At 38.7% G+C, this 24690-nt stretch overlaps 4 protein-coding genes and 10 non-coding genes across 14 annotated transcripts; all 14 read left to right on the forward strand.

Annotated features, from left to right (window-relative positions):
- The first annotated feature begins 1107 nt into the window (after positions 1-1107).
- On the forward strand, positions 1108-7592 carry zmpste24 (zinc metallopeptidase, STE24 homolog). The gene is made up of 9 exons (XM_020642723.3): positions 1108-1558; positions 3332-3478; positions 3614-3817; positions 3903-4055; positions 4192-4333; positions 4447-4622; positions 5628-5732; positions 5837-5980; positions 6097-7592. Exons 1-9 carry the CDS (start codon positions 1451-1453, stop codon positions 6319-6321), a joined length of 1404 nt encoding a protein of 467 aa, XP_020498379.1. The 5' UTR covers positions 1108-1450; the 3' UTR covers positions 6322-7592.
- Positions 7593-8549: 957 nt separating this feature from the next.
- atp5if1b (ATP synthase inhibitory factor subunit 1b) lies at positions 8550-10130 on the forward strand. Its single transcript, XM_020642703.3, has 3 exons — positions 8550-8708; positions 9410-9522; positions 9635-10130. The coding sequence occupies exons 1-3, from the start codon at positions 8640-8642 to the stop codon at positions 9774-9776; spliced, it is 324 nt and encodes a 107-aa protein (XP_020498359.1). The 5' UTR covers positions 8550-8639; the 3' UTR covers positions 9777-10130.
- Positions 10131-12132: 2002 nt separating this feature from the next.
- rpl13a (ribosomal protein L13a) lies at positions 12133-15495 on the forward strand. The gene is made up of 7 exons (XM_020642705.3): positions 12133-12215; positions 12802-12874; positions 13136-13201; positions 13405-13506; positions 14494-14579; positions 14789-14848; positions 15246-15495. Exons 1-7 carry the CDS (start codon positions 12195-12197, stop codon positions 15453-15455), a joined length of 618 nt encoding a protein of 205 aa, XP_020498361.1. The 5' UTR covers positions 12133-12194; the 3' UTR covers positions 15456-15495.
- On the forward strand, positions 12965-13049 carry LOC114920731 (small nucleolar RNA Z195/SNORD33/SNORD32 family). Its single transcript, XR_003809034.1, has one exon. It is a non-coding gene; the product is annotated as a small nucleolar RNA Z195/SNORD33/SNORD32 family (small nucleolar RNA).
- On the forward strand, positions 13243-13327 carry LOC114920737 (small nucleolar RNA Z195/SNORD33/SNORD32 family). Its single transcript, XR_003809040.2, has one exon. It is a non-coding gene; the product is annotated as a small nucleolar RNA Z195/SNORD33/SNORD32 family (small nucleolar RNA).
- LOC114920732 (small nucleolar RNA SNORD50) lies at positions 14318-14391 on the forward strand. Its single transcript, XR_003809035.1, has one exon. It is a non-coding gene; the product is annotated as a small nucleolar RNA SNORD50 (small nucleolar RNA).
- Positions 14645-14724, forward strand: LOC114920740 (small nucleolar RNA SNORD34). Its single transcript, XR_003809043.2, has one exon. It is a non-coding gene; the product is annotated as a small nucleolar RNA SNORD34 (small nucleolar RNA).
- On the forward strand, positions 14923-14997 carry LOC114920734 (small nucleolar RNA SNORD50). Its single transcript, XR_003809037.1, has one exon. It is a non-coding gene; the product is annotated as a small nucleolar RNA SNORD50 (small nucleolar RNA).
- Positions 15496-15774: 279 nt separating the features above from the next.
- On the forward strand, positions 15775-18323 carry LOC109990545 (large ribosomal subunit protein uL13-like; the record flags this gene model as incomplete). The annotated part of the gene is made up of 6 exons (XM_065966659.1): positions 15775-15883; positions 16017-16082; positions 16285-16386; positions 17424-17509; positions 17719-17778; positions 18162-18323. Coding segments are annotated over 6 exons (579 nt in total), but the record flags the coding sequence as incomplete, so codon positions are not given.
- LOC114920738 (small nucleolar RNA Z195/SNORD33/SNORD32 family) lies at positions 16124-16207 on the forward strand. The gene has a single exon (XR_003809041.1). It is a non-coding gene; the product is annotated as a small nucleolar RNA Z195/SNORD33/SNORD32 family (small nucleolar RNA).
- On the forward strand, positions 16611-16684 carry LOC114920733 (small nucleolar RNA SNORD50). The gene has a single exon (XR_003809036.1). It is a non-coding gene; the product is annotated as a small nucleolar RNA SNORD50 (small nucleolar RNA).
- On the forward strand, positions 17271-17346 carry LOC114920736 (small nucleolar RNA SNORD50). The gene has a single exon (XR_003809039.1). It is a non-coding gene; the product is annotated as a small nucleolar RNA SNORD50 (small nucleolar RNA).
- Positions 17575-17654, forward strand: LOC136177036 (small nucleolar RNA SNORD34). The gene has a single exon (XR_010664684.1). It is a non-coding gene; the product is annotated as a small nucleolar RNA SNORD34 (small nucleolar RNA).
- On the forward strand, positions 17856-17931 carry LOC114920735 (small nucleolar RNA SNORD50). The gene has a single exon (XR_003809038.1). It is a non-coding gene; the product is annotated as a small nucleolar RNA SNORD50 (small nucleolar RNA).
- Positions 18324-24690: the final 6367 nt, after the last annotated feature.

The raw sequence follows: 24690 nt of genomic DNA on the forward strand, positions 1-24690 counted from the left end.
AATTAACAGCACTGTCCATGGTTCTGAAACAACAGAAATAGTTGATCATATATCGTTGCCATTCATTTTATTGTTTGCGTTTTTTTTCTATACACTTAAAATAAATACAACTGAAGGGGCTTACGCTTTAAACTCACATAGAAAATCAGGATTAAAGTGATTTCTTTTCGTTGTTTGTCATTTTTTGTTGACTGTAAAATTCTAAATGTACAAGAGATATGATTTAATCAGATTCAGTCACACTTGTCTTGACCTTAAATTGAATAATTTTCCTTTCCAATATGGAGCCCGTGCGGTGACAAAGGCCGAATTTCAAGAGATAGAAACGCATGGCTCAGTACTTTACTTATTTCAGAACTTGTTTTTAAAAAGAAAAATATTATATAGCTTACTTTCAATACCATCAGTTAGCTTCACTAATAAAAGGAATAAAACAACTAATTCAGAGAACATTTACAGAAATAAATCACAATGTCAGTAAGGGTAAAGTCAAAATCAGGATCTCACCCGACATTGAACACATTGTGTTTTAAGTGTCACCTTAATTATTATTATTATTATTTTTTAGCAGGTTTCCTTCTTTCATTGTGGCTTTTGGTGGTCTGAAACCCCTTCCCCTCCATTACGACCCCCTCAATCCACTACACTTGACCCCCCACAGTTCGCCGAGTCGGGTGAGGAGGCTTTTATAGGTTTGGTGACGTAGTCATTTCCTCCTACGTAGGCGTGCGCTCCACACACTGTTAGAGTTTTTTTAAACGGAAGGGCTGACACTATGCACATTTCTAACACAATATTTCAATACTTTGCACTCAAGTGTCGAGATTTGGACTTGAATTGATCCATAACACTACTTAATACTCAAATACAGAGGTTTATAGTTGGAAAAAAGTGGTTTTAGGGTTTAGTTACTCTTTAAGTAACGCTTAATAAATTCAAACCCCCCAAATTAAATCACGCCGTGACTCCACATGGTCTCTTGAAGATATTAAACCGTGGTTACCCCCTTAAAAAAAAATACTTGTATGAATCGGTTTGAATAAATTAATAACAACTGAAAAAGATTGTCCCCCCTCGGATCTAATGTTTAAATGTGTTGTTTCGACGGGGACCGATTGCGCTGCAACACTTCAGCGTCGGGCTCGCGTCTCGCATGAATGGAATGATATTATTGGTTAAAGCCTCGACTTAGGAATGGAAACTGGATGTCACAAATTTCAGAGTTAACATTTCGAGTCGGTGTCTGTCGATGTAACGAGGGGACGCTTTGCCCTTTAGGTTCAACTTTAAAGAGCTCTCTGTTCGTTTGTGTACAGAGCGGAAGCTAAGTAGCTGCTAGCCTCAGACTGCAGGCTTCACGGCGTTGACTTAGCCTGCTAGTCATCCCTGCTTCAGGATCATAGACCAACAACAACAACAACAACAACAAAAAAACAACAACAGAGCAAAGATGGTTGAATCTATATTTGACCTCCCGGTGGAGAAGCAGATATTTTATGCTGTGTTGGGGTTTTCGTGGACAGTGTATCTCTGGGAGGCTTACCTTTCTTACAGACAGGTAAGTCAAACATTTCTCTGTATCAAACTGTAAGCAGCTGAATTATCCAGAGGAGGGACACCGTTAAACTTATCCACCACAGAAGCATGTTTTGTTAATCTTGCATAAATCGAAGTTATAGAGCACAAAATCTTTTTCACACCTTGCAGCCTTTATATTTATTTATGTTTATTTTTTTTAATCTATTTTTAATCTGTATTTATTTATATATTTATTTATCCATGTATTTACTTATCTATGTATTTATTTATTTATTTATCTATGTATTTATTTATTTATCGATTTATTTATCGATTTATTTATCGATATTTTTATCTATGTATTTATTTATATATTTATTTATCCATGTATTTATTTATATATTTATGTATTTATATATTTATTTATCCATGTATTTATTTATTTATTTATCTATTTATTTATCGATGTATTTATTTTTTTATTTATCTATTTTTTTATCTATGTATTTATTTATATATTTATTTATCCATGTATTTATTTTTTTATCTATGTATTTATTTATATATTTATTTATATATTTATTTATTCATTCATTTATTTATTTATTTGTTAGAATAGAATAGAATTACTTTATTGATCCCAAACTGGGAAGTTGTGGCGTTACAGCAGCAGGTTGTCCAACACACAATATGAGTAAAAAAACACAATGTTAGCAAATCTAAAACACAATACAATATTAAATACAAAGTCAATAAGTACTAAAAATATCAAAACTAAGAATGTGAATATATACAACCAGGATTTAATTTAGCATTACTCGTCTTAAATATGAAGATTAAATGTAAATGTGCAAAAACAGAGTTGTAAATGGACAGTATTGACATAAGTTAAAGTGCATGAGTGTAAACATATTATAAGCAGAAACTATACAATATAACGGCGAGTAGACAGACAAATGAAGTGAACATGAGTGCAGGGATAATTTGTAAATTTAACATGTGCAGAACAGATTACAGTATGGAGAGACAGATATTATCATGATGACATCAGGACATCATGTAAAAATGTCAGATTATAGCAGAAGTGCTAGTTTCCATCTGTTGTCCCTAGGCAGGTAACAGAGAAAGACAAATTACAAATAAAATACAAAGGCACAAGTGACACAAGACAATAATAGAGGTTAAAGGTTAAAGGTGGTCACAGACTTGTTTGAGGTGTGTTTTGAAGGTTGCATATGTTTGAGTCTCTTATTGTGAGTGGGAGAATATTCCAATATTTAGTTCCTTTGACTGACAGAACAGTGTGTCTGAATGTAGTGCATCTGTATGGGACCTCACAGTCTCCCCGGGCTGTGGCCCCTGGTGCTGATCCCACTGGCAGACTTCAGCTTTATAAAGTCCTTCAAAGGAGGAGGAGCATTTTTAAAATGAACAAAAGTATGAAAATTTAGTAAATTATGTTTATCTAAAACAGTGCAATGGTGAAACGATATATAGCAGATACTCAGTAAACCTGCACACATGAATATACTGTGGACATACATTTTTAGGTTCTTAGAAATTGTCATTGGTTTATTGCTCTGCCTTTCTTTACAAATGTCTCACATGCTTAAATGTATTGAGTATGTGTTTAGTTGTTTGCCTGTTCAGTTTAGCAAATTCCAGTTTTGAGATGCCGTGGATGTATGATTTTTTTCATTTCCTTTTCATCGTGTTCTTTGTTTGATAATGTTTGAGTTCAGCAGATCTTCTACCTGCATGCTAGTCTAAATGAAATCAGATAGCTTATTTTTCCCTTTCCCTTTTTTTTCAGAGGAGCATATACAGATTGACAACGAACGTGCCACAGGAGCTCGGCAAGATTATGGATTCTGAAACATTTGAGAAGTCGCGTCTTTATCAGCTGGATAAAAGCAACTTCAGCTTTTGGTCTGGACTCTACTCCGAGACTGAAGGGACGGTAAGACTGATTGTCAAATACTCCAGGGTTGTTTATCTCCTGAATGTGAAGTTAAACATTTCATCATTTATGATAATGCCACATAGTTATACTGATATTAAAGTGGATCATGTGATGCTTAAAAAAACCTTTCAGTTGATCCTGCTCCTGGGTGGAATCCCGTTTCTGTGGGGCGTCGCTGGTTCTGTGATGACTCGCTTCGGATTGGGCTCCGAGTACGAGATCACGCAGTCACTTGTGTTTCTGACGCTTGCCACCCTGTTCAGCGCCTTCACCGGACTCCCCTGGAGTTTGTACAACACATTCGTCATTGAAGAGAAGCACGGCTTTAATCAGCAGGTACTCTAACTGAACGGCTTTGGACACTGAAATGTGGCCGTTGTAGTTCTCTTCTTCAACCCGACACTTCCTCTCTTCCTCTCAGACAATAGGCTTCTTTCTGAAGGATGCTGTGAAGAAGTTCGTTGTGACCCAGTGTATCCTGCTGCCCGTCACCTCACTGCTCCTGTACATCATCAAGATCGGTGGGGACTACTTCTTCATCTACGCCTGGCTCTTCACCCTGGCTGTGTCTCTGGTTAGTGCAAACGCTCGACTCACCATCTGAAGAAAAGAAAAAGTAGAAAATTACAAGAAAACATGTCGTTTGTTTAGCAATTTGAAAGAGATTTTTAAAGTAATACAAAGTGCTCTTCTCTCTCCTGTGTCTTCAGGTACTTGTGACTATCTATGCGGACTACATCGCTCCCCTCTTTGATAAATTCACTCCTCTGCCAGAAGGAGAGCTGAAGACAGATATCGAGTCCATGGCCAAGAGTATAAGCTTCCCCCTCACTAAGGTGTATGTAGTTGAAGGTAAAGCGTATTTACATTTCCTTTATGACATCATGTGATCGTTACAGCGTGATGAGACTGTTGCACATTTCTACAGGTTGTTGAAGTCGTCTCAAATGTTCTCTGTTTTCCAGGTTCCAAGCGTTCGTCACACAGCAATGCGTACTTTTACGGGTTCTTTAAAAACAAACGCATTGTGCTGTTTGACACTCTGCTGGAAGACTACTCGCCTCTGAACAAGACCGGAGAGCCTCAGACGGAGCAGCCAGAGGCCGAGGATGCACCGAACGAATCAAAAGCCAAGCCCAAGGTCACATAGCTTTAAACTTCATTCAGAGGAGTTTGAACTGGATTGTTCAGAGGTTTAAATAAGAACTTTTGACTAGGGCCCGATTGATATGGGATTTTTGGAGACGATACTGATATTGAAATTGGGGGGGGGGAGGAAAAAATCTGATACCGATATATCGGCCGATTACTTTCTAAGCTCTATCTTTGATCTGTAGAGATGGATAAATAAAGATATACACATTTATAACGTTTATACTTCAAAAGCAGTTATCAAACACTTACTGTACGTGCATCACCGCTTGACTTGACACTCTGGAGAGTCATAATGCTTGTTTAGCGCCCTCTGCTGGTGACAGAGAACTGTTGGTTTAATACAATAAAAATCAAATGTAATGCTATTTGACTGCTGAATAAATCCTGCTATATCGGCGCATATCTGAGATAAAATTCGCTGATACCGATATTCACTGGATATGCTAATATCGGCCAATATTATTGGCTATTGGATTTATCAGTCGGTCTCTACTTTTGACTCAGGAGTCAAAGGGTTATTGGATAGTTCTTGGCTATTTCGCAACCCAGCACTAAACTAAACCAATGTGCATACTCCTTTTTAACTTCTTTATCCAAGAATAACTAAATAATGATGTGACAATTTTTAGTAAATGCACAATCTTATTATGTTTATCACATTTCCTCCAAAATTTCACACATTTGCATTTTGAATTTTGAACAAACCATGCCTTCATTTGAAGAAGAAGCGCATGACCATGCAGTCGAATTAAGTAAACACATCAATAGAAATAACACAATAATCAGTGTACATCAAACTAGTCCAGGAGGTTGAATGGCCTTTTTTTTAAAATTTACATTAAGTATTCTTTTATCAAAAGCTTCTTTGTCTGTTGATTTGTCTTTAATGTTGCAGTTCAAAGTGGCTGTAGGGATCCTTGTAATCTTATTTTAATTATTTTCCCTGTTTCTGTAATGTAAACCTGAATTTCTCTTCCAAATACTTTCACAGAACAAGAAGCAAGGATGCAACAACCCAGAGATCCTTGCAGTCCTGGGTCATGAGCTGGGCCACTGGAAGCTGGGCCACACCGTGAAGAACATCGTCATCAGTCAGGTGAGGGATCTTGTCTCAGCTGGTTCCTTTGTCAGTGTCTGTGAGCCTGATTCTTCATTCAGTGATATGTCTGTAACATCTGCTCGCTCTGTTTCTTTCTGCAGATGAACTCCTTCCTGTGCTTCTCCCTGTTCGCTGTCCTGATTGGACGTAAGGAACTGTTTGTTGCTTTCGGCTTCAATGACAGCCAACCCACATTAATAGGCTTGATGATTATCTTCCAGTTCATCTTCTCCCCCTACAATGAGGTGAGTATTTGACTATTTTTATGTTAGTTTTATGTCCTTTTTATCAAGCTTTTAATAGGTTTCATGCATTGTATATGCCTAACACACTTAAGCTTCTTGTTTTCTTTCGCACACAGCTCCTGTCCTTCTGTCTGACCGTCCTGAGTCGCAGGTTTGAGTTCCAGGCCGATGCCTTTGCTCGCGCCATGGGCAAAGCCTCTGAACTATACTCCGCACTCATCAAGCTCAACAAGGACAACCTGGGCTTCCCTGTGGCCGACTGGTTGTTCTCCATGTGGCACTATTCCCACCCTCCCCTCCTGGAGCGCCTCAGAGCGCTGGGCAGCATCAAGCAGGACTGACGGGGCTGGAAGGGGGAGGAGCGAGCGCTGCCTCCTCCAAAGGGCCTCCGCAGACCGCTACTGGCCCTCTGATGCACCCTAGTTTTCTTTTTTTTGTCTTACCTACCACCCCCTTTATTTTTTTAATCTTCTTTGATTAATTACTCTGCTTGCCATATTTTCATACTTTCCTCTCTGTTCCCTTTTGAAACTTTATTTTAAACAAAACCAAAACATATCAGCACAAGCCAGCCTAAAAAAAAAAAAAAACCCTTCGATTAAAGACTCGAGAGATGCCTTACATGCACTCACTGAAAGCTCCTGGGCAATGTGTGTTTAGCAAGAGCTATTGTCAGAGCACAGGTCACATTTATGCAGATTGAGTTGAGGTTTGTTTTTTAAATTCTTTTTTATTTCTGGGCAATTTAATTATAAATTTATTCTATGAAAAGATGGAATTTCCCATTTCAAATCTGAAATAATTCTAGCAGATTTACGTACTTTCTGTTGTGGTGTTTACATGACACAAATGTTAAAGGGACAAGAGTATTTTTTTAAAACTTAACTTAGTTAATCCAACCGTAAAACAAGTTTTTACTTACTGCAGATTGAAAAAAAAAAACCAGCAACAACAAAATGACATCATGGGTGGGAGATGGACAACTTGCATGCTCATGACAAGGCTTTTTGCAGATACACAGGCCAGACTGTGATTCTCCTCTCAGGTGAATCTGTTGCTATGGAAATATTTTCAGGTGAGCTCAATAGTAAAAACATCTGTTATGTCAAATTCACAGTTTTGCAAAAGAAAAAAAAAATACTTTGTCACTGGGGCAAAATTCAGGGCCTTTTACCATTTCTGTTTTAGGTCAGATAATGGACGCTTGATGACCAGAGCAGTGCGGATAATTTTATTTTAATTTAGGCTAGACTTGTGATTTTCATTTTTTACTTGCAGTTGGGGGGGAGGGCTTGTTTTACTTTTTTTCTTAGGCAGTTTCCAACCATACCTGTACATATGTAACATTTATGAAAAAGAAAAATGGCATATGATGTGACTTGTGAAAAATGTTGAACGTGGTTTGAAATTTTAAGTTGAACAATGTTTCTTAGTTTCTTCTCTTGGTTTTGGGCTGAGTGAGCTCAGAGTTGCCTGACAAGCGAAATATTCATAGGAAAATTGGGGAATGAAGTCTGCGAGGTTCCTTTCACCACTTAAGTCAGTGCTTGGTTTGTTCAATGAGGGAACTGTGTACCGTCTTTGCAGCAATGAATAAAAATCCTTCAAAGCATTTCTAATGGTTAATGGATGTTTTACTTAAACTTAAACAGAGTTGAAAATAAAAGAACAGTAAAGGTGTTATGTTGTAAGGGTCATGAAGCATGGCTTTATCATCAGTTTAGCATATGCTTGAACACATTTCAGATATAAATGATGAGTGTTTAAGGACAACAAGAACTCATTATGGCATTTTATTTGTTGACAGCTTATGTGTGTAAGGATTTCCCTAAAACACATTTTTAAATATGAACTTTGAGTGCATAGTGAGACAAAAATTAAACAAACTTGAGGAAAAGAATCAGAATCGGATCATTTTAAATAAAATGAATAATCAAAGACACTTCAGTTAGATTTTTATGGAAACAAAAAGTAATTAGTAGCATTGTTTTGTTTTTTTAAACGAATAACAAAATAAATGTTTGTATTTTTATAAAAAGATACAATAGTTTTTAGATGTAGTAGTAGTTAATTTAGGGAAACAAACTCGCTGAATCATGTCATGATAAAACTTGATTGCATTAACAAATCACACTACTTCCCTTATCACCGGGTTTCTTTATTTATTTTTTTCAAAATAACTTTATTCAAATAAAATAAATGTACAAATAGTTCCTAAAAATAGACAGAATCACATATAATTCACATTGAAGATGGATTACAACAATATAAGAGCATATAAAGTTCATACAGGAAAGCATAAATGGAAGAATAAAAACGTCTCACCGTGTTATTGGACAGCTGTAACGTAAAGAACGTGTGACGTCACCCTCTGTCAGTTTTTCAGGAACATACCATTATGAAAAAGGGGCATCATCTTACGACTTGTCTCGTTTATATGAACATACATGGTGACTTAATGTTTTAATATATCAACATATGAATAATGTTTCCCGCCTCAATCTCTCATTAGACCAACGTGTTGCTCGTCGTGTCCTCAACCCCCCCTCCCCCCCTCCGTCTCGTTAATAATGGCGCCGTCCTGTGGCGTATTTGTGAGGACAAGGGCACGTTCCCCTCTCACTGACAGTCGCGTTGTTTTCTCGTATGAGAGGAGAACATGGCGAGGTTTTTGAGGCCTAACATCCGGACTTTTGTCACTTCTCAGCTGAGAATGAATTCCGACCAGGTAAAAAAAAAAAAAAAACACGAGCTGGAGACACATCAGCTGAGTGAAACGCTGCATTCTGCAAACCATGACACTGTGTGTGTGTGTGTGAGTGTGTGTGTGTGTGTGAATCATAATCAATGAATATGCAAAATATAGTTAACCTGCTTTATCACCAGTGGAGCTTCAACTCTTGTTCAATTTTGGGGGGGCTTTCAGAGCATTGGTTAGAGCGACAGAAAAGCACCAGGGATGTGTCAGGGATGATTTTGCAAGGATTTATTTTAATATCAGAATAAAAATAGTACTTGATACCTGTAAAGGTTAGATATTAATTCAGGCTCTATGAATAGGTTTGACCTCTGAGGTTTTGGTTGCGTGGCTGTCACAAAACATGTTCTGGTCTGTTCCAAAAACCTCTGTGTCAACACCTTGTAAACAAAGACGCACCTTTGACTTTTCTGTAAAGGCAGAAATAAACCAACTTTTGACTTTTGGATTAGTGTGTAACAGATTAAGTTGATTCTACCTTGATTCAAAAGAGGCGGGTCTTGATAAAAAAAGAAACTAACGTTGAGGAAGTAATTTTTTTTTAGGTTTTTTAGGTTCTTTTAAGGTCTACAAACAGAGTCCTGGCAGGCCAAACAAAAGGCAGCTCATTAGGCCTCGCTGATTGTGTACTAAACATTTCTCTTGTTGCTGCGTCCCCCACACTTTCGCAGCTTGGAGAGTTCGGTAAAGGTGCAGGGAAAGGTGGCGGCGGTGGAGGGTCCATCAGAGAGGCAGGCGGAGCCATGGGGAAGAAGCAGGCCGCTGAGGAGGAGATGTACTTCAAGTATGATTGATCTCTTTAAGTAACCAAATGTAAACTGACATTCACATTATGATGATCGTCTCTCACTGTTTTTGTTTTTGTCCTCTCTGATGTTACCTTACGTACACCGCAGGCGCAAGGAGCAGGAGCAGCTGGCTGCATTGAAGCAGCACCACCAGGAAGAAATCGACCACCACAAAAAGGAGATTGAACGTATGCAGCGGGAGATTGACCGCCATAAGGGAAAGATCAGGAAACTGAAGCACGATGACTGAGTGGAATCTTCCTAATAAAAAGTTACGGTGTTTCCACTGTCCCATCCAGACACCTATAGTAATTATTTTTGATTGCTGCATGCACTTTGTCACCGAGACGGTCATGAATGTGCAGGTGATTGTTCTGTAAATGCTTGACGGTTATTAAAACTATTCATAAAATATTGATTGTTTCCATTACATGCTGTGACACATTGTACAACTCTTTCAACCCTTTCCCCTTTTTGTGGGTAAACTGTACATTGCAGCCAAATGGCCAAAGTGGAAAAAAAAAACCCTATATATTTAATGCAACAAATGAGAGCAACTTTTCTTCCTGTGTGATGTTTGAATAAATCTGTACTGTAAATTGAAGTGGTAGCTTTTAGTGCTGTTGTTTTGTGACAACTCGTTAACAATCCATTTCTCAGAATACATGTGTTAACGTCAAAAGTAGGAAATCATTACTTGACGTTCTTATTCTTTATTAGAAATGTCACTGCAGAAGGAACTCGGTAATAAAAGTGTCATGAATACAATCACCACCCAAATTAGGAATGATGACAAACATGCAAAATGTAATTTATGACACAATCCCAGGACTGTTTAAGAGACATTTCCCCTCTGGTGCTTTAAAACAATCATTAATAAAGTCAACAAAGCAACCACATATACCAGATGACATGATGGGAATAGCTAGATAGATGAATAGATACTCAATTGATCTTAAGAGATAATCAAAGAATCCAGTTTGCAGCAATACACACATCACCAAACCCCCATGTAAATATTAACCCAAACGATGATTGAAAGAAACCCCTTCATAGATCAGAATTAAACCTGTACAAGTAATAATTAGACCTGTACCACAACATTTACATTTGTCCTTCAGGAATAAAAGAATGTCTGTTTTTGCACATTTACATTTAATCTTCCATATTTAATCTTCCTATTTAAAACTAGTAATGCTTAGTTAAATCCTGGTTGTATATATTCACATTCTTAGTTTTGATATTTTTAGTGCTTAGTTACTTTGCATTTAATATTATATTGTGTTTAAATTTGCTAACATTGTGTTTTTTACTCATTGTGTGTTTGGACAACCTGCTGCTGTAACGCCACAATTTCCGATTTTGGGATCAATAAAGTAATTCTATTCTATTCTATTCTATAAGAATAGAAACCTATGTACAAATTGAAACATAGTTAAATTAGATCTGTACAAATGGGAGTAGACCTACAGCTGTACAGCAGTGCACATTTTAAATGAGGTTTGCTAATATATTATTTGTGAAGATAAACAAGTGTCAAACTACAGGCTTCTCTTTAGGACAGCTGAAAGATGAAAAATGCTTTCGTCCGAGAGTCACACACTTTGTGTTTTCCCCTGCCATAATAGTCTCTTAGTATAAAAGTCTGGAGTTCCTAATTTATCACACACAAATAAATATCCCTTGTACATTATCTTTAATGAAGTTCAAGTTCAAGTTATCTTTATTAGTCAAATGCACAACATAGCAGGCAAAGCATCACAGCTGGCAATGACATTTTTGTGTTCCAAGCTCTCCTTAACAATGCAAAAATAAAAAAAATAGTATAGAAGATAAGAGTAAAAAGAGTAACAACATACAGTGCAATTAAGAACCAAAAGTTTAAATAAAACTATAATATATGTACAGTATATATATATATAAATATGTATGTACAGAATATATATATGTATATATAACAATAAAGTAAAGTGTAGTGCAGTGGCATACAGTGTGCAGTAGTATGCTTGTGAGTGCAAGAAATATTGTGTGTGTGTGTGTGTGTGTGTGTGTGTGTGTGTGTGTGTGTGTGTGTGTGGGGGGCAGGATCTTATGGTTTAGGAGTTCAAGAGTCTTGTGGTGCTCGGAAAGAAGCTTAAATAGACAATACGGTACAATACTTAATAATAATATTAAGTATTGTACCGTATTGTCTATATATTATTGTTCCCTTTTTTTTCTAGATCCTTGCTTGTGTTGTACTTACTCTCTGCTGTACCTAAATATAAAATATAAAATAAATAAATAAATAAATAAAATAGTCTGCTAAGTGAATCGTAGAGTTAATTAAATTAAAAAGACTGCGGCTGCTTTCAATACATTTCCGGGTTGGAATCTGACAACATACATTTGGTAGGACGAAAAGCAACAAGTAAACATAATTGTTAATAATAATAATAATAATAATAATGATGATAATAATAATAATAATAATAATAATAATAATAATAATAATAATAATAATAATAATAATAATAAACAACTGAACTTCCCCTCCTCCACACAACGGCGGCGACAGAGCGCTGTTTCGCAAGGCCCGCACGAGCAAGAAAAAAGTAACCAGTCGTCACTTCCGCCTGCCCCTGCCTTTTACTCCGAGCAGCCCCGTGTGTCTTTCTTTTCGCGCATCATGGCGGACCGGTTCAATAAGGTGGGCAACTGCTGCGGAATCATTATCCATTTATCGTCGTGTTAGTGGAGGATATATGATGTTTTAAGTTATTAATCGAAAGGAAATAAGGACGGGGCATCTAAATGTGATGCGTGTTGTGTTTGCTGTTTCTTTAAAGGCTTCAATTTTAAGCGTTTTTGAGACGGGGTAGCGGTAGCGTGCCTTCATCATGGCAGCTCCCTGAACCACCAACGCTGCTAGCTTAAATACCTCGAGTGTTTCTCTTCATTATGTCAACGCGTTGGTTATTATCTCATCTTACATTAACATTTATTTTCCTATTTGAGTCTTTTATTATCCAACCTCATGGGCTTCACTCGAGCTGAAACTATAATTTAAGCCTTTAAAAAGTTTTTGACGGTGATGCTAAGCTAACGTCATCAGCAAGTGTAGCGTCCATGTGCCGTGTATTACAAGGCTCACTGAGGTGTCTTTAATTTAAATATTATGCGTTTCTGGTTAACTCTGCATGTGATTTCTGATTAGCATACTAACATTAATTTATAAATAGATAAAAAAAACAATAAATCTGTATTAATCCCCCTTTTCTCATTCATATCTGCAGGTTCTGCTGCTTGATGGCAGGGGCCACTTGCTTGGTCGGCTTGCTGCCATTGTGGCTAAACAAGTCCTCCTGGGTAAGTCATGAATCTATTTGTGCATGAAGATTAGTGAAAAGTATAGCTGTATGTGTAATGGCCACATGAACTACAGTAACTCATAAGTTATCTGTCTATGATGATATCTCATTACCTCCCTTGCTTGAGTTTAACGACCATGAGAAAACTCACATGCACTACCATCTGAGACAGTTTGCCAAAGACAGCTTGCATGCCTGTTTTTCTTTTTGTGTGTGTGTATACACTCAAAAGATTAATTGTTTGTTTTTCTTGTTGTAGGACACAAAGTTGTGGTGGTGAGATGTGAAGGAATCAACATCTCCGGAAACTTTTACCGCAACAAGCGTAAGTATGTTGCTGCGGTCCACCTGTGACTCCTTCTGATTGCTGTCAGTGATGATGATTCAACGTAAATTATTTTGAGTTTAACTGACCATGAAATATCTTACATGCACTACCATCTGAGACGCCAGCGTTAAGCTAAAGCAGCGCTCCTCTCTGTACAGTGTTGTGAAGTATTTACAAATGTACATGTTGTGACTTTACAGTGAAGTACCTGGCTTTCCTGCGTAAGAGGATGAACACCAACCCCTCTCGTGGACCTTACCACTTCAGAGCTCCGAGCAGGATCTTCTGGAGGACTGTCAGAGGTGAGGATGTGGCACCACTACATTAATTTATCTCACTGCTGATTGATTATTGGTACAGGATTAACATAATAAAGAAAATGACAATCTGTTATTAAAGTACATTTTATTTAAATATAATTTCTTCATACAGAAGAAAGTTTATCTATGGTTGGCGTAGCAGCCCTTGACCAAGACAACATATGAGGAAGCGTGGAGTTCGACTGATGCGATTTATTTCTTCATTTTCGAGCACTGTGAAACTAGAAAAAAGGCAAAATGAAGCCAAATTTAACATTCAGGAAACAGTGTGTTCAATTCATTACAGATATATAAATGTATAAGATTCATTGCTAAGCAAACATTTCAGTGCAACATTTTACTTTAAACAAACAATAACATCCACATCACAACAGGCCTGATTCAAACACACAACGCATCACATTAAACACTTAACACAATATTGCACGATCCCTTATAGTAGCGAACCTCCCAATTCATTCATAAATCATTCAATTAACACCTTCCCAAATTACGCATGTGCCTCGCTCCGCTTGCCAAGGGTGCAGACTTTCATCTTTGGACACAGCGACCTCCTTCATGCGTAATGGTAAACCATAAAACCCTGTTTTAGTATCGTGTTTGGAGCAAACAAACAATTGACCATTACAAACAAATTAGCCGTGCACATACCGTAACTCTGCTGGTGGCTGTGGTTTGGTGTTAAACTAAGAATCATCAACCTTACAAAGATTTTGATTTCTAATTATTCCAATACTTTTAGCATAAAGCATCATAATGGTGTTAAGTTTACCCAGCACAAGTTGTTTCTACTTGACAATGATGACCCCTATCCCGAAACTGATCATTTATTGATGAGACAATTTTATCGGATCTGATTGCTGAGTTGAGTAAGAATGATCATTTGTGCTGGGATAGATATAAACTTGCTGTAGCTGTCATTGTTCCTTTTGGAAAATGTATTTTACTAACAAGACTCTTGTTCCTCAGGCATGCTGCCCCACAAAACAAAGAGAGGCCAGGCTGCTCTGGAGAGGCTGAAGGTGTTCGATGGTATTCCTCCACCCTATGACAAGGTGAGCTTCTCTCATTAAAAACACAGGGCCACATTACACACATGATGTGCCCTGGTTTCAGATCAGCTGTCTGTGATGTTATTCCTAATCCTTACCTACCTTGTTTGAATTGTGATTATGAAAAGTCTTAATTTCTGAGACATGCTTATCCTCTCTATGTAGAGACAAAGTGTGTTCTTCTTTTATTGACTTTGTCATTTATTCCACAGAGGAAGCGCATGGTTGTTCCAGCTGCTCTTAAGATTGTGCGTCTGAAGCCCACTCGCAAGGTGAGCCCCAAACATTTGATTACGAGTTTACGATGTTGGACTTCAAGTTAATTCACACTTAAACAGTTCTGACTTGACGGTGATGAGCACTTTATCCCGAAACTGATCATCTATTGATGAGACAACTTTTCGGATCTGATTCCTGAGTTGAGTCAGGGGCCATTTGTGCCTCACCTTGAAAACCCATAAGTGCATTTTGAATGCTTGAACAAAGAACTTCACAGATTTTTCTTTTTATGAAGTAATTTAAAACAAAACCAACTTTTCTGTTGCAATAACTTTGGACTATATTTCTAACTGTTGAAATGAACAATCTGGTGAGCTGGGGTCAGTATTTTACTTGCGAGGCACATGAAACATATTGACTTTTTGATATTTTTTTTTCCACACCCATTAGTTCGCCCTCCTTGGCCGTCTTGCACATGAGGTTGGCTGGAAGTACCAGGCTATCACAGCCACCCTGGAGGAGAAGAGAAAAGAGAAGGCCAAGCTCCGCTACGGAAAGAAAAAGACAGTGAACAAGCTGACCAAGCTGGCAGAAAAGAACGTCGAGGCCAAGATTGCAAAATACACAGACGTTCTTAAACAATACGGAGTCCTTGTCTGAGCTGTTCTGGCCAATAAAGATAAATACACGTTCATAGAAAGTGTCCTGGCGTTTTTCATTCCTCTTCAATGAATGGCATTCCACTTAAAATACAGCTGTTACATTAGATATTTAAGTTTGGTCCGGCACATTTCTTTGTAAATGTAAGTTGCATCACATATCTGCTCTGGTATAGATCCGTTTGATGTTACTGACGAGCAAACATTTAATTCAGACTCTTAGGTCACATGCTTAGCCTTAAAAGCACTTAAGTCTTCTAATAGCTTAAGGTATCTCACCCATGGGGCTGTAAAGGTATAGACTAGTTTTTAAATAAAAGTGCATCCTGAAGTCAACCTCTCCAAATCAACCCCAGGTTCTGCTGCTTGATGGCAGGGGCCATTTAGTCGGTCGGCTTGCTGCCATTGTGGCAAAATGGGTCCTCCTGGGTAAGATGAATTTATTTGGATTGTGTGTGAAGAAATACTGCTTTATGCCTAACTCAAGTTTTCTTAAAGCCCCAGATCTGACTATTACCTCCTTGCTTGAGTTTAGATTAATTGTTCATTTTTCTTCTTGTAGGACACAAAGTTGTGGCGGTGAGATGTGAAGGAATCAACATCTCTGGAAACTTCTATCGCAACAAGTGTAAGTAACTTATTGCTGTTCACTTGTGACTCCTTCTGATTGCTGTCAGTGATGATGATTCAACGTAAATTTTTTGAGTTTAACTGACCATGAAATATCTTACATGCACTACCATCTGAGACGCCAGCGTTAAGCTAAAGCAGCGCTCCTTTCTGTACAGTGTTATGAAGTATTTACAAATGTACATGTTGTGACTTTACAGTGAAGTACCTGGCTTTCCTGCGTAAGAGGATGAACACCAACCCCTCTCGTGGACGTTACCACTTCAGAGCTCCGAGCAGGATCTTCTGGAGGACTGTCAGAGGTGAGGATGTGGCACCACTACATTAATTTATCTCACTGCTGATTGATTATTGGTACAGGATTAAGATCTGCATGTGGCACAGGCATTCTCTTTAGCTTGAAACATGCAGTAAATCTGCAGCTGTATACATTAAGGTGGAGTGGAAGCCCTGGTGGCTAAGAATGTGCAACCTTACAAAGATTAATATATTTAATATAGTTTACCCAGCACAAGTTGTTTCTACTTGACATTGATGACCCCTATCCCGAAACTGATCATTTATTGATGAGACAAATTTATCGGATCTGATTGCTGAGTTGAGTAAGAATGATAATTTGTGCTGGGATAGATATAAACTTGCTGTAATTGTTACTTTTTAAAATGTGTTTTACTAACAAGACTCTTGTTCACCAGGATGCTGCCCTCACAAGGCCAGGCTGCTCTGGAGAGGCTGAAGGTGTTCGATGGTATTCCTCCACCCTATGACAAGGTGAGTTTCTCTCATTAAAAACACAGGGCCACATTACGTGATGTGTTTGGCCCTGGTTTCAGATCAGCTGTCTGTGATGTTATTCCTAATCCTTACCTACCTTGTTTGAATTGTGATTATGAAAAGTCTTAATTTCTGAGACCTGCTTATCCTCTCTATGTAGAGACAAAGTGTGTTCTTCTTTTATTGACTTTGTCATTTATTCCACAGAGGAAGCGCATGGTTGTTCCAGCTGCTCTTAAGATTGTGCGTCTGAAGCCCACTCGCAAGGTGAGCCCCAAACATTTGATTACAAGCTTACAATGTTTGACTTAAAATTCACTCGAATTCAAATGTAGAGCTTATTTGGCTGTAAAATCAACAAATGTGCTGAAGTGAAATTTAAAATGCTTAAATAAGGAGAACAGTTCTGACTTGACACTGATGAGCACTTTATCCCGAAACTGATCATCTATTGATGAGACAAACTTTTCGGATCTGATTGCTGAGTTGAGTAAGATGGATACAAACTTGCTGTAATGGTTGTTTTGAGAATATGTATTTTACTAACAAGACTCTTGTTCCTCAGGCATGCTGCCCCACAAAACAAAGAGAGGCCAGGCTGCTCTGGAGAGGCTGAAGGTGTTCGATGGTATTCCTCCACCCTTTGACAAGGTGAGTTTCTCTCATTAAAAACACAGGGCCACATTACACACATGATGTGCCCTGGTTTCAGATCAGCTGTCTGTGATGTTATTCCTAATCCTTACCTACCTTGTTTGAATTTTGATTATGAAAAGTCTTAATTTCTGAGACATGCTTATCCTCTCTATGTAGAGACAAAGTGTGTTCTTCTTTTATTGACTTTGTCATTTATTCCACAGAGGAAGCGCATGGTTGTTCCAGCTGCTCTTAAGATTGTGCGTCTGAAGCCCACTCGCAAGGTGAGCCCCAAACATTCGATTACGAGCTTACCATGTTTGATTTTAAATTCAATTCACACTTGAAAACAATTCTGACTTGACAGTGATGAACACTTTATCCCGAAACTGATCATCTATTGATGAGACAAACTTTTCGGATCTGATTGCTGAGTTGAGTCAGGGGGCCATTTGTGCCTCACCTTGAAGTGTTAAACAAAAATTCAAATGTGCATTTTGAATACATGAACAAAGAACTTGGCTTTTTATTTTTTAAGTAATATAAAAGAAAACCAACTTTGGACTATATTTCTAACTATGTTGGAATGGATTATCTGGTGAGCTGGGGTCAGTATTTTACCTGTGAGGCACATGAAACATACTGACTTTGGTTTTCTGTCACACAGCCACCCTGGAGCAGAAGAGAAAAGAGAAGGCCAAGCTCGGCTACGGCAAGAAAGAAAGTGACCAAGCTGGCAGAAAATCATGTCGACGCCAAGATTGCAAAATACAGAGTCCTGTCTGAGCTGTTCTGGCCAATAAAGATAAATACACATTTATAGAAAGTGTTCTGATGTTCTTCATTCCTCTTCAATGAATGGCAGTCCACTTAAAATAAAGGTGATAGAAGATGCCCGGCATGTTTCTTTGCATATGGCAAGTTGCATTGCATATCTGCTCTGATGTAGATCACTCTGATTTTACTTACAAGCATTGCATACAGATGCTTACATCACATACTTAGCCTTAAAAGCACTTAAGTCGCTGTGCCCCTCTTCTGTTGCCACTTTTCATTAAAGGAGGTCAAATTTAGAGGAAAACCTAGAACTTGAGAGCATCCTTTATTTCTGCTCTACTGACAAACTTCCTGAAATGGCCGATGTTGTATAAGCCTAAGTCACTCAGGGCCTGTAGAGGTCCAATAGACATGTTTAAATAAAAGTGCATTCTGAAGTCAAGCTCTAAACCTCTGCAAATAAACCTTCCCAAAGCATTTATCTACTTTGATGTACGACTTCCCGCTCTACACTTTAATGCTGTTCCTGTTTCTTTAGGTTTTGCAATGGCCATTCTGTATGATAATCAAGTGATAGTGTATCATGAGAATATTATTTGGGGAATAATGTTTATTTTGTGCATATGTCCCGCTCTTGAGACACACAGACTGAACAGTTAACAGGATGATGAAGCAATGATACATTAATTTCATTATTCTCAGTTTTTAGCAAAATCAGGTAAAGTGGTGAACAAGTCTTACTGCAGTTGAACATTTTCACCAGCAGGGTGCAGTGTTACTCTTAACTTGGTGTGAGATCAATTGTAGACATTTTCTAACTTTATAAATTAAGAGAAATCCACGTTTAAGATGATTGTGATTAATTTTAAGAGTTGATCAAAAGGAAGATTTAAGAATGTCTGATTGTGTATGTTTATGAAATAGTCATACTTTATAGATAACATCTATTAAAGATCTGCTGATCTCACAATCACACATACAGTATTTAGCAGCACTCGTACACTGAGGGAAATAGTTTCCCTCTTTTTTTTTTTTTTTTTTACTGCTGCTAAAAATTGTTACATGTGCCACTTTTACCACATTTGACTTGTTCTTTCACACGACACCATTCACTGGTATGTGCACTACTCAAAACAATTACAGTAACACTCAATCATCACAGTATAACACCAAGTGAGATATCAGTCTGTCCTTTTAGGAAGCACAGGTGATTGTGCATCAATTTCACCAGCTTTTGTGTGAACAGATAAAATGTAGAGGAAAAAACAGGTTAGACGACCCCCAGAAAGGGAATATGTTTGCATGTGGTGGCCACAGACGACCATTCTCTCCTTATCCTTCATGACTGATTCCTCTGGTTTTGTATTCTGCTAGTGTCCTTGTCACTTACTGGTAGCATGAGGTGGTACCTGTTGCCCAATCAGTTTGCACAGGTAGTCCAGCTCCTCCATGACGGCACATCTGTACGTGCAGTCACTAGAAGGGTTTGCGGCGTCTCCCAGCACAGTCTGAGAGAGGCTGGACCGGTATCAGGAGGAGCCCTGTCACCCACCAGTGCCCATCATTACAGATGATATGATAGATGTAGATATGATATCATCCAGCATGACTTTGGTCACTCAGACCCCCATGGCCATAGCCAACGGTACTGAAATGAAATCTTCAGAGGGATTATCAGACCTTACGCTGGTGCAGTGGACCCTGGGTTCCTCCTGGTGCCGCACAATGCCTGTCCTCATGTGGTCAGAGTGTGTAGGCAGTTCCTGGATGACCAAAATCTAATCGAGAACTTATGGGACCTTTTGTATCAGAGCATCTGAGGCTGCTCACAGACTGTCCAGGATCTCACTGATGCCCTGATCCAGGTCTGGGAGGAGATCCCCCCCAGGACACCATCCACCGATTCATCAGGAGCTTGGTACGACATTGTTGTGAGGGCATACAGGCACGTGGGGTCCATACACACTACTGAGTCACATTATAAGTTTCAGCGATGTGTGTGTGTGTGTAGTTTTATCAATATACCAGAATATGAAAACTTCAGATTCAGCATTTAACTCCTCTGTTTCTCAGAAGTTGAATTCTGACACTGAGACAAAGTCTTGAGGACATCCTTCAACAAAAACCTCTCCATGCATCCATCTCAGCGCTTCCTCCAAGTACCCTGTGAAGTGATTTGTTGCGCTTGTGCATGCACCATGTTTGTGCCATTTCTCATTTTTGAATGAGGCTAAAAAATGTGGTTATTTTCCAGATTAAAAGCATAGAAAGATTTTCTTGTCAGACAAGACAAAAACAGACAAACACTTCACGGTTTTATTTTTTTCTCTCGCTCATAGATTTATATATTCCATAACACGTGTGCCCTCCTTGAAACATGGATGAGGCAGCAGGCCAATCTGACGCCTGTCTACCTGTGTTAAGGAGCGACATCGACTCTCCAGCGAACAGATGGAGAAATCGCTGTGACTGCCCTAAAAAATTTGATTTTTTTTGGATGCTGCCGCCTGCTGTAAGATCGCTCCCTAATCACACCATCTGAGGCCGATTGAAAAGACCGTGATTGTCTGTAACTGCTCCTGCGGCCCTACAGCCTATTGTGCACGCCAACAATTACAGTCCTCCTCCTCCTCTTCCTCCTCCTCCTTTGGCCCGGCTGATGTTTGATATTCACTTTCAGAATGGGAATGCTCGTCTGTGTGGGAGCCAAGACAACACAGAGTCTTGTAAAAATGGATGAGATTTAAAGGCGAACTGAAATTTCAATTCTCCCTGCTCTCTGTGAGCGCGGTGAAGTGTGGCAAAGGTAATACGGGGGGGAGGGGGGGGGGGGGACAAGACCAGTTTTAGTGGCACCATCTCAGCCCCTGGTACTACGTCTGATGTCGACAAAGGCCTGATATCACTTTGTCCCCCCATTACTCAGCGTGCACTCAAAAGTCACAGCGTGTTAGTAATGAAAATGAGTTAAACGTGTTCCTATGAGGCAGCGGGATCTGACTGGATTTGGAAGATTTGATTGGATTTCTCAGTACTCTCATTGTCTCTGACTCTAACTCGTGCTTAAACTGTTGAGTCATTACGGAACCAAAGATAAGCTTTTTAAGATCAGATTAGCACGTACAAAGCTTCTGTTCAAATATCATCTAATTTATCCCTTACAACAACAAAAAAAAAATCGCTAAATTCTGGTATGTGGGTGTTTGCAGAGGCATCACAGAAGAAGAACAAGACTCCATCTTTGAATTGTCCGAGTGAAGTTCTTTTTTCCAGTCTCTTCTGATGTCACCCTTGAATGGGAACAAATGTATTCTAAGCCTCACAGGCTGGTTTTGAGCAAGTGTAACAGACAGATAAGGAGAGATAAAGATTGAGTTGGAATTCGGTCAGACGTATAAAATCCTTAGAGGAGAATCTGAAAAAAAAAAAAGTACTTGACTGAGAAGTGATATGCAGTCATCCATAAACCAGGAGCTCGTACGCAACACAACTGCTACAAGAATGTAATCTTAGTCATATTTTTCATTTCTCCCCTCAGAAGTGTGTTCTAAAAACCAATAATACGTATTCAGTGATATTGCTTTATATCACTGTTGTAGTAGTAGTAGTAGTAAGTAGTAGACACTCGACGGATATAATTTATGTACAGTATAAACAGTTTGGGGCCTAGCACCGAACCTTGTGGAACCCCGCAGGTAACTTTCAACATATCTGAATCTAAATTTTTTTATTTGAACATACTGATATCTATTGTTCAGGTAACTTTTTAACCATGCATGTGCTGTTCCTCCAACACCATATCTCTCTAGTTTTTTCAATAATAATAATTCATGATCAATTGTGTCAAATGCTTTTTTTTAATCTATAAATACGGTTATTGTTGTTGTTGTTGTTGTTGTGCAGTGAATTAGCCTTTTGTCATGTGGTGGGGCGGGGTTGCGTTGCTCCTGTTGAGGTCAAAGTTTTGGATGTCTCTAAATTTCCTCAGCCAGCAACCAAAAAATAGCTGCAGCGTTTTTTGGGGTTGTTGGAATATTACTTTTATTTTGTTTATGCAAAAACTTTTCCACGTTAGTGTTCCCGTTGACTGAGCTTCTGAAGGCCAATGCCAAATTTGTCTGGTCTTCAGAATGTCAGCAAGCCTTTGAAAATGTGAAGTGCCTGCTCTGCTCTGCTCTGCTCTGCTGTGATGGGATTTCTGTTTTCTCTGTACATGTCCAGACATCGCAGTGAGATTTAGAGTCGCCTGCAATAAGGATATGACAACACATCAGTGCAGTCACAGCTCACTAATGAGGTTGGCCTTACGATGACAAATAAGGTCACTTTTGTTGTGTCTTCTTCAAGTGTTTTTTGTTTAGCAGAGTTGGTGTCGGCCCTCCTCTGTCTGTAACTTCACATTCTTGCTGTGTTCATCAGATGCTTTTCAGGATAAATAAGAAGCCTTTCGGACCGTCCAGCAGAACTGGCTTAGCAAGACACAGTGTTACATGTGTGCTGTTAATGTCATTTATCATCCAGAGTCATCTATAAACGACCTCCACTTAAGCCATCTGAGTCTCCTGGATCTTTCTTGTCCAGTATCTACAAATTTCCTCAACAAACACCCCCCGAATAATAACACTGCAAGAGGTAAGATACAGCCAATACCAACACAAGGCGCAAAACACCAATACAAAGAAAACAACATAAATCAATCAACTTTGTCCCATTTCATCACTTTCAAACAGTTTACACCATGATCCAGTTCATAAAGCAACACATTATAAATAAAGTCTGAGTATCCGTTTGAACTTTTCTCCTCCTTTCCCGTGCTTACAATCATTTCCCGAATGTTAAAGTTTGCTTGATAAGTGTTGGTGCAGTTAATGTCCTCATGTTGTGAACACATTTTAGTGTATCTTTGTTTCCTGTTGTATGCACTCAGATAACACTCAGGTAGTGAATCGAGTAGAGTGCTTCGATTTCTTCTTTTGTCCTGGTCTCTTCAGGATCACTGCTTGCACATGCCGGCTTACTCGCCTCCTATCCCCAGGATTGCTTCCAGCCATCCATGTCTTCCTCAGTCCTCCCTGTTACACCGGCTACTTACCTTCACCTGTCATCGTCGTTCCCTCCTACAGAATTAGAATCAGAATCAGAAATATTTTATTAATCCCAGAGGAAAATTCGATTGTTACAGTTGCTCCAAAATATACAACATAGCAGTAAAAATATAGTAATCAAAATATTAATCAGATTGAATAGGAATGTAAGTAAGATATCAATAATAGGTACAAGAAATATTTACACAAATAAGAGTCAGATGGAATATATACACACATTTTCAATATTATTGCACTGTTTGTTTCAATATTGCACGTTGTTATCATGGACATATTATTCATTATTATTATATTGCAGTTTTAATAAATAATGAGTTATGGTGGAGGTTACAGTTTTTCAGTTATTTTTTATCTATTTTTATTGTTTATTTATTTTTAACTTTAATTTTTTATTCTTTTTATTTATTTTTTAAATAAACCTCCTTGAATAAACCTCCTTTCACCAAATCTATCAAATAAAATGTAAAACCTCTCTTGAGTGAGTCTCCACCTGTTTGTCCTGGCTGACGGTAACACACACACATTTCACCCATTCATCTTTTTCTGGTTGTTAGTTTAGGGTGACCATATTTTCAAACTGGGACACTTTAATTTTATTGCAAACCCACATGTATAGATCCACAGATCTGTGACCTGCACTAATCACACAAGGTGGAAGGTAAAGCGGCCCTCCTGAGCAGCCCGTTGAAGTTCATTGTCACTGTCGTTTTCCTCACTGAAGCACAGATTGTAACAGAGCTTCCTCCAGCCTGTACCCACCATTTGTGTTTGCTCGTTTTTATAATGGCTTTGTATGGAGACACTTTCACCGCGGGTGACTGAAAATAGACACTTGCAAAGTGTCCAAAACGCGTCATATTCATTGCCTGGTACTTTTTTCGAAGGAAGCTGTCACTCTCCCGACGCCCTTTAGAAAACTTCCTTTTCGGTGTGACAGCTGGTCCTGTTAGTTTGATAAACTAGGCTAGCTTAGCAGCAGCCACAACCCCGAGATTGATTGAAAACATATGCAGACAAGATTTATTTGTGTGCCTTTAATTGAGAGACAGGACAGTGGACAGAGCTGGAAATCAGGGAAAGGAGCCACAGGCCAGAGTCGAACCTGCGCCGCCCGCTTGGAGGACTCACAGCCTCCATCCATGGGGCGCGCGCACTAACCACTGCGCCACCGGCGCCCCACAAATCAGCTTTTTATGTCTTTCTTAGAGAGACAGGACAGTGGATAGAGTCAGAAATAGGGGAGAGAAAGAGGGAATGGCGAATGACATGTTGCCTGTACATCCATCCATTCATCCATCCATCTGCCTGGAAATT

This window comes from Labrus bergylta, chromosome 18, assembly GCF_963930695.1.
Source record: "Labrus bergylta chromosome 18, fLabBer1.1, whole genome shotgun sequence".
Taxonomy (NCBI): Eukaryota; Metazoa; Chordata; class Actinopteri; order Labriformes; family Labridae; genus Labrus; species Labrus bergylta.